Source organism: Ambystoma mexicanum, chromosome 1p, assembly GCF_040938575.1.
Source record: "Ambystoma mexicanum isolate Mex_15411 chromosome 1p, UKY_AmexF1_1, whole genome shotgun sequence".
NCBI classification, from domain to species: Eukaryota; Metazoa; Chordata; class Amphibia; order Caudata; family Ambystomatidae; genus Ambystoma; species Ambystoma mexicanum.
The window spans coordinates 316,177,112-316,196,067 of record NC_090921.1 but is presented as its reverse complement, the minus strand read 5'-3'; the positions used below and the strand labels follow the sequence as shown (position 1 = coordinate 316,196,067).

The 18,956-nt window shown below is 46.5% G+C and overlaps 1 protein-coding gene across 1 annotated transcript in view; it reads left to right on the top strand.

The window, feature by feature from the left end:
• Positions 1-18,956, top strand: part of MISP (mitotic spindle positioning) — a 234,099-nt gene that overhangs the window by 76,546 nt on the left and 138,597 nt on the right. The window contains exon 2 of the mRNA XM_069647767.1: positions 3,093-5,433. Within this exon, the coding sequence (XP_069503868.1) occupies positions 3,237-5,433 (2,197 nt within the window). The 5' untranslated portion in view covers positions 3,093-3,236. The remainder of the gene's footprint in view (positions 1-3,092; positions 5,434-18,956) is intronic.

Below are 18,956 nucleotides of genomic sequence, written 5' to 3'. Positions count from 1 at the left end.
CCCAATCCCTAAGCAGAAGAAAGTAAGAAAGAGGAGAAAGTATTCATGAAGTACAAAACCAGAGAAAGAGAGAGACCGAGAACGAGGAGAGATGCAGAAGTCACAAAGTAAACAATGGTCCAATCCCTACGCATCAAGAAAGCACGAAAGAGGGAATAAGGTATGTGTGAAGTAGCAAAACCAGAGAAAGGGAGACGCGGAGAATGAGTAGAGATCCAGAAGTCACACAATGGCCCAATCCCTAAGCATTAAACAAAGCAAGAAAGAGCGTGCAAAGTATGTGTCAAGTAGGTAAAACCGAGAGAGAGACAGAGGGCCTCATTACATGGATGGCGGTGAACCATGGCGCTATTAGCGCCATGGTTCATGCCGGTAAAATACCGGCACCGTCTTGGTGGAAAGGGGAATTACCGCCCTATTCCAAGGTTGGCGGGCGGTAATTCCCCCTTCCACCATTGCCCTTCCCCATTCCCATTTTTGCCCCATAGGGCTCTATGGGAATGGGGAAGGCGCTAATTACGGTACTGCAAATTGCGGTACCGTAATTATCTCCACTGGTCCCTTTGCGGGTTGGTTTTTAACGCCTGCAAAAAGCAGGCGTTAAATTCCCCAACCCGCAAAGGGACCTCGTAGTAAGGGGGTAAGTAAAATACTGGTACCGGTAAACCCTTGCCGCCATCCGTGTAATGAGGCCCAGAGAATGAGGAGAAATCAAGAAATCACAAAGTAAACAATGACCCAATCCCTAAGCATCAAGAAAGCGGGAGTACAGTATGTGTTAAGAAGCAAAACCAGAGAAACAGAGAGGCCAAGAACGAGGAGATATCCAGAAGTAAAAAATAAATAAACAATGGCCCTGTCCTTAAGCATCAAGAAAGCAAGAAAGAGGGAGTTACATATGTGTGAGGAAGCAAAACCAGAGTAAGAGAGAAGCTGAAAAGGAGGAGAGATCCAGAAGTCACAAAGTAAACAACTGGCCATTACCTAAAAGAAAAAGTATTCATAAATATGTGACATTTACATTTTGTGCTAGAGCGTTCTTTGGGACGCCCTGTCCCAGAACATGGGATAAACAGCTGAGCTAGTGACAGCACACACTCTAGTTTCGGCAGCACAGGCCCTATGATACATAACAGAGACCCTTGGTTGGCCAGCAAAGATGGTGAGCACAGACCTTGGGTTTGACAACAGAGACTCTGGTTTAGAGAACACAGAACCTTCATTAGGTGGTGCAATCCCTGGGTTTAATAGCTCATGCCCTGGATTAGACGCCACCAACCCTTGGTTAGAAAATGCAGACCCTGGGTTAGATAGCACACATCCTGAGTAACCAAGCACAGATCCTGGTTGGAACAGCTCAGACCCTATGTTGGACATCCTAGACACTTTAGACAACAAAGCCTCTGCATTAGACAGGACAGACATTGGGTTTGATAGCAAAGACTCTTGGTTGGACAGCACTGGCTCTGGGCTGGAAGGCACAGCCTCTGGGTTTACTTCCTGAAAGGACCATGCACTAATATTTGAACACCCATGATTGCTGATTGCCGCTATTTGTAGTTTTGAATACGGTCCGGTAAAACATTACCAAGAGCACAGATGCACATGCAAATCACCATAAAGTTTTATATACAGGTAATAAAAAAAAATACTTATACTTGAACAATACAAAAAATCAGTTCAATGGAAACGTAAATCCAAAACAAACTATTAAGATACACGTTCCTAATATTAGACACCATAGTGTCAGAAACAAAAAAGTAAACATAGATAACCAAAGGAGTGGTAATAATGATGGTACAAACAATGAATCAATCATTTCTTGCATTACAAAGTCCATAGATAGAAGGCTTCAAAACAACCCACCGTGTTTCGGGAATAACCCTTCATCAGAGGTAAGCGCTTCTAAGCTTCCTGAAAGTAACAGAATTCCCCAGTGGTAAAACGTAGACTCAATCTATCACTTCAGGGCAGATGTCTGCATCTCTGCTCCTGGGAATTGTTTAGCGGACCGTAGTCGTTTATGTTGGGGGCGGAGGGTAGCCCCTCTTTACAGATTTGCACCAACAATGTTTTGACGCATCAACTGAATTATTCAATTGTGAGTATAGGATTGAATTTTGAGGGCAGACCCCATCATCTACTATTTTTATTTCCCCATGTCACGTGGGACAACTTCAGGTCTGCATTTGAAATGTGCATGCTGCCACTTATAGGCCCATAACATTTAGTAAAAGAAACTGCAATTTCCAGCATGCAGTGCAGAAAATTAGGGCCGGCAGAAGGCCCTGCTTCTATGAGTACAGATTCAGGAGTAGCTCAGATACTTCTAAATAACTGTTATAATAATAGAGAAAAGCACTAGCTCCAGTTAATAGCAGTGGCCAAAAGTGAGGAGCCTTAAAGATATCTGTCATATGTTGGTCCATATGCCAGTGTGCTGTGGGTTTATGGGAGGAACTGTTTTTGTCAAGGTGATTGTACATGCACTGTAACCCCAGCATACTTTCCAACATACCCCATTCCTTTTGGGAGATGATAGTTCATGCCTGTTTTTCTTTGTATTCTGGGACGTGTAATCCTGGATATCCACATTATAAAGTACTACAAGTCCCAGAGTGCAAAGAACACGCAGGACTGGACTAGCATCTTCTGAATGGAATGGGGAATGCTGGTAGGTCTGCTACAGCTATATTCCCATTTCAGAGGCACCAGCCTATTAGAAAGTCTCCAAATGATGTATGCCAACTCACAGCTGTATATTATTCTTTGGTCATTAGAAGGCAGTAAGTGTCAAACTCCAGGTCTCAAGGGCCACTAACATGTGGGGCTTTCAGGAGTTCTTTCATTAATATCCATCAGATAAATCTGCATACGTTTAGAATCATTGTATTGACATTTATCTCATGACCTACATGTTTGCGGCCCTCCAGGCCTGGAGTACGACACCCCTGGTAAGCAACACTCTTGCCCGTTACTTAGGAATGGATCTACACTTTCAGCATGCTGGCTTGGCACACACGTCACATATAATTGTTGCTCATGGTCATTGTGGTGTACTACTCTAATATCCTGTTCTCTTCTCTCAACAGCTCTTCACTGGAAGAGTCACGGAAGGCGATCATCTTCCCCTAGAGGACTCAGACAGGCCCCAGGGACCTCCACAGGAAGCAGGAAGCACAGATCTCGAGCGGAAAACTCAGGCCTCGGAAGAAGCAGGAGAGCCCCCATCAGTTATGGACCGGGTGACCAGAAACATGATCTACAGCATCCCACGGACTCAGGGCCAGCAGGAAGTCTTTGGGGAAGACGGAACCCGCTATACCATTGAAACCTGCTGGGAAGAGGGCTCCTGGGACAGCGGGAGCCAACAGGGACTGGAGGATGGGTTTGCTAATACAAAAAGTGAATACATCATCACAACAGTGAAATCAGGCAGCCTTGAGAGAAAGCCCTTCATGGACTATCAGGAGCTGCCAGACACACCTGGAAGGCTCACTGAAACCTACACTCTAGTAGACGATGACGTCCACAGAGCCGAACTATGGGTGCCATCTCCTGACAGGGACTCTAAGCTGGAGCTTGTCCGAAAGGGGGAGCTCTACGACTTGCGGGCCTACAAGGAGGAGAGGAAGCCAGCAAAGCTCTTCTCTGAGACTGATGAGGAGGTAGAGTACAGGATAGTCCCTGTGGAGGTTTCGCCCGTTAGGCTGAAGGAGCTGGAGGAGGAACGGAAGAGTATAATCAATGCACAGACGCCGAAGAGAAGGTCTGTCAGGAGCTGGCATTCCTCAGATGAGCTGGGATCAGATGCAGGTAGCCCTCCTGCCTCTCCCACAGAGATGTCCAGAACATCAGCAGTAAGATGTTCTCTTCCACTTGATACCTCCAAGCCCACAGAATCCTCCCTCACACCAGAAAGTGTTGATACCGAGCAGATAAACTTTGTAGCCGCTCGTCAGCAGTTTATGATGTTGGAAAAACAGAAACCAGATCTCCTCCAGGGTTTAAAGCCACAGAGCAGGCCACCAAAGCTATCAGAGTCTACTGGATACGTGTACGAGAGGGACTGGCATGGTGAGGATGGAAGCCCCTATCCTGTGACCATGACTTCCCAACTCAGCTTCCATCTTGATGGATCTCGCCGGGGGGCGGGAGAAGGCTACCACACCTCTTTTGTGCCTTCCGTGGAAGAGGAAATGTTCAGCCAGCAGAAAGCGAACAATTCATTGGCAGAACCTGAAAGCGGGTACAGCAGGAACTTCATGCGCCAGGTCTATGTCACTTCCAGGAAAGGAGAGTTGGACTCTGACTCAGAAGATGACATTGGTACAGGGTATGGAAACAATGGTAACACCTCACACGAATTGTCCGGTGACTGGCAGGTTCAAGAGTCTGGCAACAAGTCAACAACCAATTTTGAGACACCTATAGAGAAGGAGATCCGGCTGGCCCTGGAGAGGGAGGAGGAACTGCGCAGGGAGAGAGGGATAAAAGGGTACGCCAGCACCCAAGAGATGGTCGCCATCTTGAAAACTCCCCTTCTCTATCGGTCACCACCTTCTTCCCCTGGCAGGAAGGTAAAAGAGAACCGAAGGGGGTCCTACTTTGTCCAGAGAGAAATTGAAAAGGAAACCAAACGAGAGGAAGACCTGAAAAGCGAAGGGAAAGTGGTGGGGCTGTATGACAAGGGGCCACTGGAGGAGCTAGGAGAGAGGAAGAAAATGTTTGAGCAGCAAGACGACGTGCCAGTGCTGCCGAACAAAACCATCCACTACAAATCACTTGATTCAGAGCGATATGAAAGGAATGCCTCTTTTGTCCCCATGGAAATGCTGGAACAGGACAATGCACCAGTGGTAAGCCCCGAAGTTCAAATGAGAAACCGTGAGCGAATAAGTCGCATACCCATGGAGGCCTACGAGCCATTCCTAGCATCTTATACTGATGGCACTAGATCACAGCGTGGGCCCTCATCCCCCAAGAACACCTACAGGTATAGCTGGCATCCGTCCAGTGACTTTGGATCACATTCTCAAAGCCTTCAGAGCCAAGATGATTCTATCAAAACAGTAGGGCACGATTCAATAGTGAGCCCGGAAGACCCATTTGTTTTGAAAAAAGAATATTTCAGCTGGAAGCCCTGGACTCCGGTGCTGTCGCCAGCAGCTCCACCTCAGGAATGTCCAGAGGAGCGACCACCCAGGTCAAAACAGGTAGGGCAGGCCTCCTATACGGAGAACACCTTCACCACAAAGCCACTGCGGTCGCAGACATCGTCGTTGATTGAGAAGGAGATCCAAGAGGTCCTACAGAGAGAGCAAGAGCTGCAACAGCAGAGACGCATGCTCTCTCAACGGCCCTTCGACTCCTCGTCCACCGACCTCAGCAGCCCGCTGGCTCAGGACCACCTACATCACCATCAGCCCTCTGGTAAGTGCCTGCATTTCCAGCCACTGCAGAGAGGGGATAGATCATGTGCCACTCAGTGGTGGGCCATACATGGTTTAAAGTCAACATTTGAGACATGATTGTATGTCTCAGTGGACGTCAGAGCAGCACAATGCTAGGAAGCCTGTTGCAACCCATACACCTGTAGTCAATACGGCTGGGTCAAATTGCCCAACAAATGGCAGGAGCATATGGTGACACTTAGGGGGAAATCTGTCTTCTGCCATCTGCTTCTGTGTTTTTTTTGTGGTCTGAATTTCCCTTTGCATGAGTGAAAATACCAGCGGATTCCATACCTAAACACCAAGAAATGAAGAAATGTTCATATTGACACATGAAGCATTCACACAATATAACAAAAGGCCAGACGTATGTTTTTCTGATGCAGTTGTGCGCAATAGAGACTGCCCGCTTCACCTGTTGTCACTGCTAGGGGGAGCTGTTGCCTTAGGAATAAAATATGAACACTCTGAAAATGTCTCTGCTCACGCACTTTGGCCCGTGTACACAGGCTTTCACACTAGTCCACATATATTTCAATTTCAGCAATGTAGAGTTTGATTCATGGAATCCCATACTTACTAGGAAAAGTTGGAAGCAAAATATAATGTGTCCACTTTTGCTCAGCTGGCAGTCATTATGCCCACCCCTACTTGTAAGTAAGTATTGGAGGTTGTATCCCCTGGTGATCATTCGGTGGCTCCTGCAAAATCAGTCAAATCCAAGGAGTTGGTCAGCATAGGGCTGGCAGTGCAATGCTAGCAGTTCAGCCTTCCAATCTTCTCAATAGGAGTGCCATTGAGTTGGATAATAATCCTGCCAACTATTCAAGCACCAAGAAGCACTTCAGTTTCTGGTGTGTGCAATACAGCCTCAAGCTCTTTCTGGAAATGGCTGGTGGGATACCTCTCTGAACGGCCAGTAACCATGGGAAAGAATATGTTGAATTTGATCCTTTTTTGAAAAACACATTTTGTAAAAAATACAGTCTGACCTTCTACTGGATTGCTAAACTTACTTTTGAAAAATCAAATATTGCAGATTAACACCCCAATTGATTAGTAATGTATAGAGGTGCCGTATTAGCTAATAATCGTTTTGTAGAATGAATCTGTTTAAAGTCACATTGTAGTCATTCACGGGTCTGAGACCCATCTACACATTTTTCCACCCTGTCATTTGATCAAGGTCTCAAAGAAGAGCAGACATCTTTGAAAAAACTTGAAGACACATCAACAGCAGAGGTAACTTTCTAGATCAGAATCTGCAACCTTTGGCTCACTAGATGTTTATTCCTTGAAATCACATCAGTCCTAGCCAGTCTATTCAGTGTGACGGATCATTAGAGTTGCATTCCAAAACATCTAGAGAGCTACATTTTACAGACCCCTGTCCTAGATGGTGTATGTAGGAATAGGTCCTGTAAAATGTCTACATTGATGATGAAAGGTTAAGTGGGCCCTTCTGCAGGATTCAAACTTGCGTAGTTCAGGCTGCCCTTATCTCTTTCCATTCTTGGCAGCGAAAGCTCAACAAGTTATGTGTTTATTGCTGAGATATCTCTGCTCATCCTACTGGTGACAGGAGGTCCAACTTTCATTCTTCCAAGATAGGTCACTTCAGCGATACAAATTTGGCTTGTAAGGTGGTGGATTTTTTTCCAGCTCTTAGCTAGGGGTAAATCCCTCACCCCACCCCACCTCCAAACTCGTAGTATCTCGGTGCATTGCCGTGCAGCGGTAACGTGGCAGTTATGGAATTACCACCATGTTACCATCGATTCTTCCCACACCACCATGCTCGTAATGAGGCCCATTGTCCTTTGTTCTTCACTGCTGTCATTGCACCATAATCGAACATGTAGTAGAGGCGACATCACACACTCTTTGAACTTCCCTGTTGACAGCGGCACTTGACCTCTGTCTCAGGCAACTACACAAGTGGCGAAATGGCACATGCTTTGAATCACATGGAATGTCATTTGTGGTTATTTTCTACCCCTGTGTCCTATATATCTTGTTAGCTTTAGATGTGATCAGATCCTTAAGAAGAGCATATAGTGCTCTAAATATTAGATATTTGTAAGGTGTTAGTAACGATACATATGCAGGCTTTACACGATAGTGTACTATGCTTGTTTCTAGAACTTTCTCTTGTGTGGCAGCTGCAAACCAGAAGGCGGGGGCGTAATGGGTTTATCAGCAGGTGGACATTCTGGCATCATGAGGCTGGGGGCTTTGGACGGCAGAGGCTTTTTTATTCTTGATTTTTTCTCGTATTCAATTTTGTCACTGAGGGTGGCTTGAATGGTCCAGCACCATGTTTTGTCAGTCAAGGTTGGTGCTGTTGTATGAGTGTTTTATTTTATAACTCTCTAAGGATAGCAAAGAGTTATTTGGCATTGGATCCAGCCGTAGAGATCCTGGTCTCATAGGAGGTGGCTTGGAGAGTAATGGCCGTGTTCTGTAGGATTTAGTTGCCTTAGAGAGTTTTTTGATGTTTTGACGGGTAGTGTGTCTGATGTGGAGATGCTCCAGGGCGAACCGTACCTCTGAGAACCAGATATTGGTGGGCTTATGCGGCTGGGGTATTTTCGCTTTGAGTGTAGCGTGTTGATCCATAGTGCACAAGAGGCTCTGTTGCTGCCAATTTGCTAAACATTGTGGGCTCATGGTACTGGTCATGGGATGGGCCGTAAGCAGGGTGGTGAGGGTAGGCTTGAGGGTGTCATTTGTCAGTTTACTAGTGTTGCGGACTAGAATTGGTAGCACTGGGGGAGAGGCTTTGATTGATTGCTGGTTTAGTGAGTGAGAGTCTGAGCTCTATAATGGAGTGACCAGTCCATTTGACTGGGCTGGCTGAGGTGATGGGTATAAAGGCATTAGTAGTAAGGATCGAATCCATTGTGCGTCCTTTGACGTGGGTGGGGGAGGAGACTCACTGAGAGAAGTTCATGTCACTAAGAGCTAGCTCAAGGGCAGAGTCTCTAGTGTCAGCTGGGTCATTGAAACCGAGGTTGAGGTCCCCCATGAGAATGCATTTGGTTGTGGGTTTGAGGAGCGGGGTGATCAAGAGTGGAATATCTAGCTCTAATTGACTGGGGAAATTGGGCTGGCAGTAGATGAATAGTAAATTGAAGGTGGTTTGGCGGTCAGTGGTGAGTTTGAGGAGCAGACTTTCATATCCCTGAATGAGCGGGATAGGTATGGGTCTGGTTTAGAGGGATTGTTTGCTGATTATAGCGACGGCCTTGCCTCAGGTGTTGTTGTGATTGGCTCTGCGGATGGTGTAATTAGGGGGGATGGCTAGTGAGAGCAGTTGGTCCTGAGACACTGTGGAGCCAGGTACCGTAAAGCCATTACATCCAGGTGTTGGTTGATAATAGTGTCATGAATTTCTATTTCATGTGCTCCTAAGGAGCATGCGTTCATTAAAGCGCGGTTGAGTTGAGGTAGAGTTATAGCTGGTGACCAGAGGGTTGCAGCATCAGCAGAGCTGTTGAGGTCCTTGGTAGGTAGGATGGGTGGAGTGGGTGTTGGGCCGGTGCAGGATCTAAGTCTGGCACATCTGAGCTCTCCTGATATGAGGGCTGAGAGAGTGGGCAGTGAAGTGAGTGGAAGCCTCATTCTAGTTCTTAGATTATAGAGTCTATGGGCTCCCATGCATGGGTAGATACAAGTCTTTGTGGGTGCGGCATCGTGTTTCCCTCGATAGGTGATCGCATGAGGACTTGCTAAAGAAGGGTTGAGCTCTCGTTGCTAGGGGGGGCGGAGGGGGCTTTAGCACCGGGTCTTTTGGTTCCAGCCACGGATAGAAGCTCAGGGACTACAACCAAAAGGCTATAGCTAGCCCCGAATCCCGCCAGTCCCGACATTAGCTTAGCCCCTGATATTTTCCAGACCTAGCAACACCCCTGGGCTCATGCGTGCTTGTGGCACAGGGGGCTAGATTAGTTGTGAAAAGGATGACTCTGATGACAGTTTTAATGATTAAACATGGGATAAAGTACCCTCTTCCTTACTTTCTAAGGATATTGCAAGCCACCAAGAAGTCCAACGATCAAAAAAAGGAAGGAGGAGGCAGGCCTATTTTTTCCATAAGGTCATGGAACTCCAAGATTCGACAATAGTCTGGTTACATGCCAAAAGCAATATTTTATTCTTTACAGTGCATTGGGGTGCATCGTCATCCTCATTATACTTGGTCTCTTGATTACTCTTATGTATTCGGTCTTCCAGTTGTTGATACATATCACCAGTGTAGATCCTGTCTGGAGGGAAAAACACTAGCATACTGTGTTGGAAAAATAGTTTAAGCAATTTAATTCAATGCATTTAAAAGAAGTTTAATAGTTTAAAATAAGTGCTGACTTACATATAGAATCTTGCTATCCTGCGTTGAATTCTACCATTGCATAAAAATAAACATACTAGCATAAACAGTCCCTCATGGATTAACATAAAACTATTTCAGATGAAGGATTATGAAAAGCTAGTCAGTTTTATTCAAGTGCGCCAGTGGCGGCTTGGGGTGCGCTCTGTGGTAACTCAAGTAACTCAAACAGCAGGCATTGTGACGTTAGAACCCAACTGTAATGCGTTTTTACAGTTGCTGTAGCGATGTATTTGTGTTATTACAGATGAGCACTGATAAAAATGTTTACAGGCTTTTAAACGTATCATACAGGTTGCCATGTATTATATAGAGGTTACGGCCAACCCAATGGGTGCAGTATTGGCACAGAGAAGGGAAGGAACAGTGGGAAAGGAGAGAGAAAAAATGCATAGTTAGAGTGGGAAAAGCACACTGAGGGCCTAATTATTGGAATTATTTGCAGGGAGAATCGGAATTTTGCGTGCCACTTTGCGTGCAAAGCCCCCTCGTCAATTCATCGAGCAGGTCCTGCGCATCCCTGCGTGCAGTTGAGCGCTTTGCGCAAGACTCCACTCAGAGGGTGGGTTGGACCTACGCAGAGCTCAAAGTAGGGGGGCGAACATGCAGCATGAGGAAGACCAGGCAAATTGTGGCTGTGTCGAGGGATGGCCCGGGCGAGTCAATCGCACACCGACAACTGCACTGAACCAAGCGTATTCATGGATGTGACCGTGCAACCTCACGTCGGGAAATCACCACGCAAAGCTAGCAAGCCTCCTACCACACAAAGGCAGGCGTAAAGACCCATGCGGATAGGATTCAGCGTGCAAAGTAAAGATCGGAATTTGGATTTAGGGGTGCATGCACGCAGTCGTGGATTTGATCGAAGTTAGGGGTTCGCATAAGTAGTGTAGCGGGGTGTAGGCACAGTTTATGGGGCTTTGCACGCATATTTACTGGGTAATATCTAGCTTTAAGATACACGGTACGCATGTTGAGGGGGTGCTTGGAATAGTTATGGGGGAACCTATGAAGTGTCGCTGGGGTGCTGCCTTGGTTGTAGGCGTTTGCATGCAGTATTGCCAGGGGTGCATCATTTTGCGGTCGAGGAGTGTGCAAAGATCTGTATACGCGGATGGAATTGCTATGTGTGGGATTGTGTCATGGGCTTATTGGCCGCGACTTGCGCATAGGGTTACTTTGCGGGAACAATTCCATGAATACACGAAGCGCGCATAAAATCTTACATGAGCAGGGAAGCACACAGTTATTTTCACCGTGTGGGCTTTGCAGGATCAATACACACTTTTCCATGAATTGAGCCCAAAAAATGTGAGAGTCACACCCAATGGGGGAATACCTGGCAGCCAGGAGTGGTGGGGAGAGGCAAATGCTTCAGTTCAATGCAGCAGCGACCAATGATAGGAATAGCAGCAAGTTCCCGGCCATCAATGCAGAGGTATTTATCATCCAGAGTGGGAAGCAGGAATAGTGGAACCAATGATACTCTCTCTTACAATAGGTTACGTGAGGCTGCGTCAAGTGAGGTATGTTGAGTGAGAGGAGTATGTCCGAGAAGTAGGGCACACACATTGTGGATTGGCAGGGATGGGGATTCCCTGCAAGACGAAATAAGGGTAGAGAAGGAATACGTTGTGGTATCTGGATGAGGATGAAGATGACGTGGAAGTTGTCAGCTAAGAGGTAAATTGGTTGCATTTTGCCTCTTGAGGTTAGCCTTGTTGTCCACATTTACAGCAACTGATATTTAAAGGTGCACATGTAGGCAATTCACGGAGGCCTATTGGGGTAAATGTACTTCCTTGGTCTATGCGCATGGCACTGTACAATAGCAATTGTAATCAACTAAATCGTGCCTAATTTAAACAGGTTTAGATCTTCATGGATCTGCAGGACTTACTGTGATAAATCAGTTGCTGGGGGTCCTGCGTATGCAGGATACATTCTAAGTAGTTTCTCTTGCACAGTAAATCTGCAAAAAATAAACACTGTTTTAAAAACCCACCAGCCCAACCGACCTGAGGTTAACTTTCATGAAGGGAAGTTCAAGTGGGGGCGGGAGGGAATCATGAAAGGGGTACGTTGGGGGGGATTATAGGAGAGACAACAATCAGACAAGTTTGTCGCCCGACGCAGCGACAGGATGCAATTATCAGTATAGGCAATACCGGGGACCAGCACAGATATATCCTCCCGAGTCACTGCACCACTCGGACTGTGCTTTCTCCATCTTGGAAGGTAGCAGTGAAAACCTTACCAAATCTCACCCCTTGGCCTGTCACCACACCGCCAGTATTTCAGGATTGCAATCTGATTGATCATCACAGCCCTTACAAAGCAGAACCTCTGGGCCTTCCTCAGTTTTTGAGCTCACTCAGTAAACGCGGCAGGATCTTCACCGGATGTCTGGGGCAGACACACAACATATGATGTATTGATCCCTCGTGGCAGGATCTTCACCGGATGCCTGGGGCAGACGCACAACGTACAATGTATTGATCTCTCGCAGCAGGATCTTCACCAGATGTCTGGGGCAGACGCACAACATGCGATATATTGATCCCTCACTGCAGGATCTTCACCAGATGTCTGGGGAAGACGCACAACATGCGATATATTGATCCCTCGCGGCAGGATCTTCTCTGGATGTCTGGGACAGACGCACAACATACAATGTATTGATCCCTCCCGGCAGGATCTTCACCGGATGTCTGGGGCAGACGCACAACGTACGAAGTATTGATCTCTCGCAGCAGGATCTTCACCAGATGTCTGGGGCAGATGCACAACATACGATGTATTGATCCCTCAGGGCAGGATCTTCGCCAGATGTCTGGGGCAGACGCACAACATGCGATATATTGATCCCTCGCGGCAGGATCTTCTCTGGATGTCTGGGACAGACGCACAACATACAATGCATTGATCCCTCGCGGCAGGATCTTCAACAGATTTCTGGGGCAGACGCACAACGTACGATGTATTGATCCCTCTAATGTCATTCAATGCCATCAAGCCCATGGTCCTTTGGGCATAGGCAATGGTTCCAGACGGGAAATCAGTAGTTCCTACACACTATTTGCTGATACGTACCTTTTAGAGGAAGGTCTAATTTTCCTGTACTAGCTGAACTGCAAATCATTCCCCAGTGCACATCTGTCAACGTCACACCTAGATGCTCCAACCATTCATCTTTCCCCCTCAGCTCCCCCTCACGCTCAGCCCTTTTTACCGCAAGTAGAGTCAGTGGAGTGGCTGGCGATACACCTGGAGCCGTTATTCAAAGTTGATCATAATTCCCCAGTCCTCTCTCGGACAGCATATACTTAAGTTTGAAATATTCAAAATCAGCCATACCCTGGCATCTATATACAACAGCATTTATGTATTTATATATTTTATTTGTATTTTATTGTTTAAAGCGCAGAGCTAGCTCGAGAACAGCAGAGCACTGTACGGAGTGTGGGCAGCCACCATTTGGACTGGCATCTTTTAACAGTAGCGCGGTACTGTGAGGTCTGTGCATCGGTATGTGTGTCCATTGGAATAAGTCCTTGGCCAGGTGTTGGTGAAAGAGCAATCTCCCAAGACCCCTGCATTTCAGCATTTTCTGCCAGTGAGATGTCTTTCTCTGGCAGTTAGGGTGTTTCCTTCAGGTCAATGATTGCTCCACGCTTTACATGCGCAAGGAGGAGGGAGTGGACACACATTAAGCACTGCCGGCAGAAGAAGAGGTCGGAGAAGGTAAAGAGAGATCTGAGACTTTTTGGGTGAGCTACCACAGGGAATGCAATCATCCAGACAGTACCTGCAGGATGTCCTCTACTGCTAGGTACCACGCGGGGCTCCAGATCAGATGTTCAGATGTGACAAATGTTACTCCCTACTTTTGGAAGCTGAGAGTCAAAGTATTAGTCAGGGAGTAGAATAAGAAATTTCCATTTTTGAAGGGAGTATTTTTAGCAGGTTAAACTACATTCATAATAAGTATTTTTGGTGTCATACTTTCCCTGTGCATGGGAATTACCGTAAATAAAAACTTTTTGAAAACTATACAGACAATGTCACACTCAGATAACTCCAGTCCAAACACTTAAACACTTAAACACAGCATAGCAAATACCCCTTAATTGTAAGGGGTATAACCTACAGATACACCGATGTATGGAATGCTGGATACCCTTTAAGCACACTACACTACAGGGTAGACAGCTATTTCAATTGTTTGCAATTATGTACCGCTTGGTGATTTTTGGAGAGAAGCTGCCTGGAGTTCAAGCAGTCTCGAACTGGCCTACAGGGAAACAGGGCAATGCCCGAACCAAAAACGGAAAATGCTAGTGTGGGCTAGTTTATGGGGCCATTGTGGGCCAGTTTGATAAGTTACTTCAATAAGTGGCTAATAGTTTTGACCATTCAAGCTGAATAAATGAAGGTACCACCAAATGTTCAACATTCATTCAGACTTTTGGTTGCATCGCATCTCCCTCGAACATTTCATCCGCTGTAAAACAACCCCATATGAACAGGTGATCCTGCCAGGCACGATACACCCCTGAGCTCACATGTGCATGGGGGAAGCAGGGTCAATACAGGCCTCTAGTGCTGGTTCCGTAGGTCTTACTTCTGGACTCGCATCTTTGAAGGTCTATCACCTTGAGGCTGTCTGTGGGCATGCACAGATTGGCAGTGACCACTCCTTTGCTGGCTGCGTAAATCCTATCACAAATGTTTTATTCTTTCATATTCGAAGATCATGACATTTCTGCACCAGTGCATCTCATTCACATGCTCACAGGCAAACGCGCAGGGCTTTTTTGGCTCAACAGGTTTGTGCATTCAACCAGGTAGCCCAGAAAATATCAGCTGGAGGAAAACAACTCCTTATAAGGACATGTCTGGTTTCCTGGCCGAGGACATACAACCTTTCATCCAATGAAACCACATACAAACGCACACCAACACAACTCCACCAGACATGCAACTAACTACCACAACCACCCCAACCTCCCCCTATGGATACAACAAACCAGTGCGCACGATTATACTTCCACCCTTACTGCACACGACTCACACAACCAACATAAACACCAGTACACAACAGAGGCACTGAGTATTACCCTTACAACAAGCTGGGCCGTGCAACCAACCCACACGCAAGACAAGGCACACAGACACCAGTTTCTCCTGTTTCTGAACCTATCCTATCATCCTATCCTCACTAACACATCCCACCCTCTTTTCCTGCAGAGCCACTTGGGCGCCTGGAGACTGTCCATGTATGGTAGGGGTGCGCGGCATAAATCAATTAAACATAACCTAGTAATGTACATTATATAAAGCGAGAGAAGGCTTGGGGATGCCTCGGCTTTCGCGGGAGGGGCGTTAGGCATCAGCCTTTGGATACAGCCACCAGTAATGTATTACTAAGGTGCTGCAAAAACTAGTAACACCGGCCAATTAGGTAGTACGTGATAAAGATTTAATTTTGGCAATTCTGACCCAGAAAAGTACAGACTTTCTTGGAGCAAGGGGGAAAGAAAACATCGAAAAATGGTACAGACTAGGGGGCAGGGCTCTTTCCGAAAATCATGAGTGCTAAAAGTTGAATCTGAAAAATACAGCGAGTATCTATTGCATTAAATTTGTTTTAAAATTCACTGGGCCCGATTTATGGACATTTTTGCAGGTTCAAAGTGATTTTGCACTGTTGAAAAGTGACGTTGCACTTCCGACACAAACCTTGATTGATGGAACTGTGCAAAGTGTATTTTTGCAGTTCCAAGTCAGTGCAAAGTTATGTTGTACTGCAAAAATGACTATGCACTGACTTTGCACTGACTTTGCACTGAAAAAATACACTTTGCACAGTTCCATGAATCAGGGTTTGTGTCGGCAGTGCAAAGTCACTTTTCAGCAGTGCAAAGCCACTTTGAACCGTGCAAAGAATTCCACTGTCATGTAATTGCATTTTTAAGTAATCGTTCACCTTCTCCCTACCCGGCTTACTAATACACCTTCTGCAATTCTAGTTTAAAATAGTGAATTAAACGTGGGCTGGGGACGTGGCCCTCCTTGCCCTCCACCGCCACCCTTCACGCAAGCCTTGGCAGCTTATTTTAAAATGTGGCTTTCTTGTTTATGCTTCATTGTGAAATAAGCACTTACCTAGGGAACGGCATGGCATATTTACCAAACCTAAAGATGACGGTGAAGCAGGGCCCACCCTTATTCCTCAGCCAGGTTCAGGGAGGTCCGGTGTCTGGCCTGCGCTGCACGATGCAGATGCAGTGCCCCCAATCATTTGGGGGAGGTGGGTTGGAGCAAGATGTGTTCGTCCTAGATGAAATCAGCAAAGGGCTCCAAATAAGGCTATGTGGATGAAAGACCAACTATGGGCTAATAATAATAGGACGAGCTGATCACATGACTTCCAGTGCCTTCTAGGTCCAGGGATTTATGGTCTGACTTCTGATCTTTTTTATTGTCCAGGAACTATGCCATGGATGGATCACCTTAATTGCTCTGGGTTGATGATCTGATAATATTGCGTTCAAAGTCTTTATTTGCTGAATTTATGATGTGTCATATATGACCGACCTATGAGTCATTGTCTTTGTAAGTTTGCGCATATGTAAATGCCCATCCTTCAGCCCCCTTCCATCATCTGACATTCTAACACTCCCCTTTGAGATCACTGTCACTCAGCTTCTCCCTCCATCCTCCTAATTTATTGACCCCTAGCCCCTCTGAACTCCTTTTCTGAACTGCACCATCATCTGGACAAAATTCCTAATAAACCCCCACTAGCAGTCATGGGGGACGTTAACCACCCCAAAAACTATCCCACCTCATTAAACTTTACTCGTTTTAACTCATTATACAGTCTCTCCTGATCATGTCTTCCTCCCCTCTTCACTTCCCACATCTCACTTCACTATTTTCCCCTCCCCTTCTGACCACTGCATCCTCCCCTTCAGCAGCACCATTTTCCCACAGTCCTCTCCTCCTCCCAACCGCACCATCTTGAAAAGTGAATTGAAACCTGACTCCATGGCTCCTAGCAGCGGAAGTCAGGTCCTTCTTCCTCTTTTTGACTACTCCCCTACCCTTCAGTCCTTCTCAGATTTCAACATATCACTGTGTTCTCCCTTCGATCACCAGTATTCCTCTTATACATTCACCCCATCAACTCCTTGTCCCCAAGCTTGGATCACCCATCAGGTCCGACTCCTCAGAATGGACATGCAGCACCAGCTACACAGGTGGCACAAGGTCCACACCCCCCTTTCCTCTACTTGTCTATAACAATGCACTCTCTCCTTCTCCTCAAATCTTGCCTCAGCCCAATGTACCGACTTCATCAATTTCATTACGACTCCTCGATCTAAATGATGCAAACTATCTTCAACTCTTTCAGCCATGCTGGCCCCTCCTTGCCCACAGGCTAGCTTCTCTTCCCATATCCTTGAATGACTTTGCCCATTACTTCTTCTCTTGTGGCATCCTCTTCTCTGTCCACCCGCTTGTTTCTGAGCCCCAACATCTAACAACTCTTTCATCCGCTCCTTCTCCCCAGCCACTCCAGTGAATTAGCACTTTTCCAAAGAAGGTTAAGCATGAACTGGCATTCCCAACGTGCTCTTATCTCTCCTCTGTCGTGAAGTTCTTGCTAAACCCCAGGAATCTATATGGCATACTTTAAAGTGGCAGCTTTCCAGCCAATCATAAAGCTCTCAGCTGACCCTATCAATCCTTCCAACCATTGACCTGTACTTCTGCTAGCTGAGTACTCCAAAATCCTCAAAAGTCTCATCTTCAATAGGATCTCCTTCTATCAGGATACTAACCAACTATGGGGCACCTCTCCAATCTGGATTTCGCAGTCGGCATTTACTGAATTGACCCTTACCCAGGTTACCTTTCTGACCTCTGCCCTCCACTCTAAGATTTTCTCTTTCTTAATCCTACTGGACCTTGCAGCCATCTTTGATATTGCATACTCTTGCTGATCATGGAATGCAGGGCACTGCGCTTGACTCGGTTGGCTCCTACCTTTCCCATTAGCCTTCGCCCATCTCTTTGAAATTCTAATTCAACTTCCCTACCTATTGGTATCCTCCAAGGCTCTGCCCTGGACTCCTTTCTCTTCACCCCCTACACCTCCTCCCTCGCTCAACTTATGTATTTATTTATTTCTTTATTTATTTATATATTGCATTTGTGTAACGCCCAAACTCGGAGCTATCACAGAGTTTCTACAATATAATACAGTGGGTGCAGAGACAAAGTCAAAGAGCAATTGATGTAATAGGCATTAATCGTATGTGTTGAACAGCCAGTTGTTCACATGTTTTTGCAAGGTAGGGTAGGAACGCTCGTTCCTGATGTTGGGGGGAAGCGAGTTCCAAGGGGAGGGTGCTATGACGCAAAAGCTTGCGCCTCCTGCCCTGTAATTTCTATAGCATGGAGTAAACAGTGAGAGGCTGGTGGGTGAACGCAGACAGCGCACAACTGATCCCCTCATTTAGGTTCTCCTACCACCTCTTCGCAGACGACATGCAAATCTTCATCTTTTTACCCACGTTCACTCCTGGCCTCTCTGACCGCATACCTCGCTTAATAACTGCGATCTGTCACTGGAAGGCACTTCATTGTCTTATGCTTAACTCTTTCTAGACTGAGGTAATCCATTTTCCTGCCTCCACTGCCCCCTCTCATTCACCCATATCTTTCCCGTCTGACGCCCTCTCTTTTGTTCTTTTTCAACTGCGGGATTTGGATTAACCTGAGGAAAACCCACCTCTTACACACTCATAACTCCACCAAAACCTGCATGCAGCTTCTGGAACCTCCTGGTACTCGGCCACCTGGACTACTGTGCCAGCCTTCTATGTGGCCTCTCTCCCTCGACTCTGTCTCCACACTTGAAAAATAAATCAACTCTGCAATATTCTTCGCTCTTTGGCCGCCTCCAAACAACGCCTGCATGCCCGGTGACCAGGGTGGACTGGCCTACAGGGAACTCAGATTTCCCATTAGGCCTCTGCAGCTGGGGCCTCTTTTGTGGGGTATTTCCAAGCATTGCCATTAGGAAAAGGGTTGGGCTG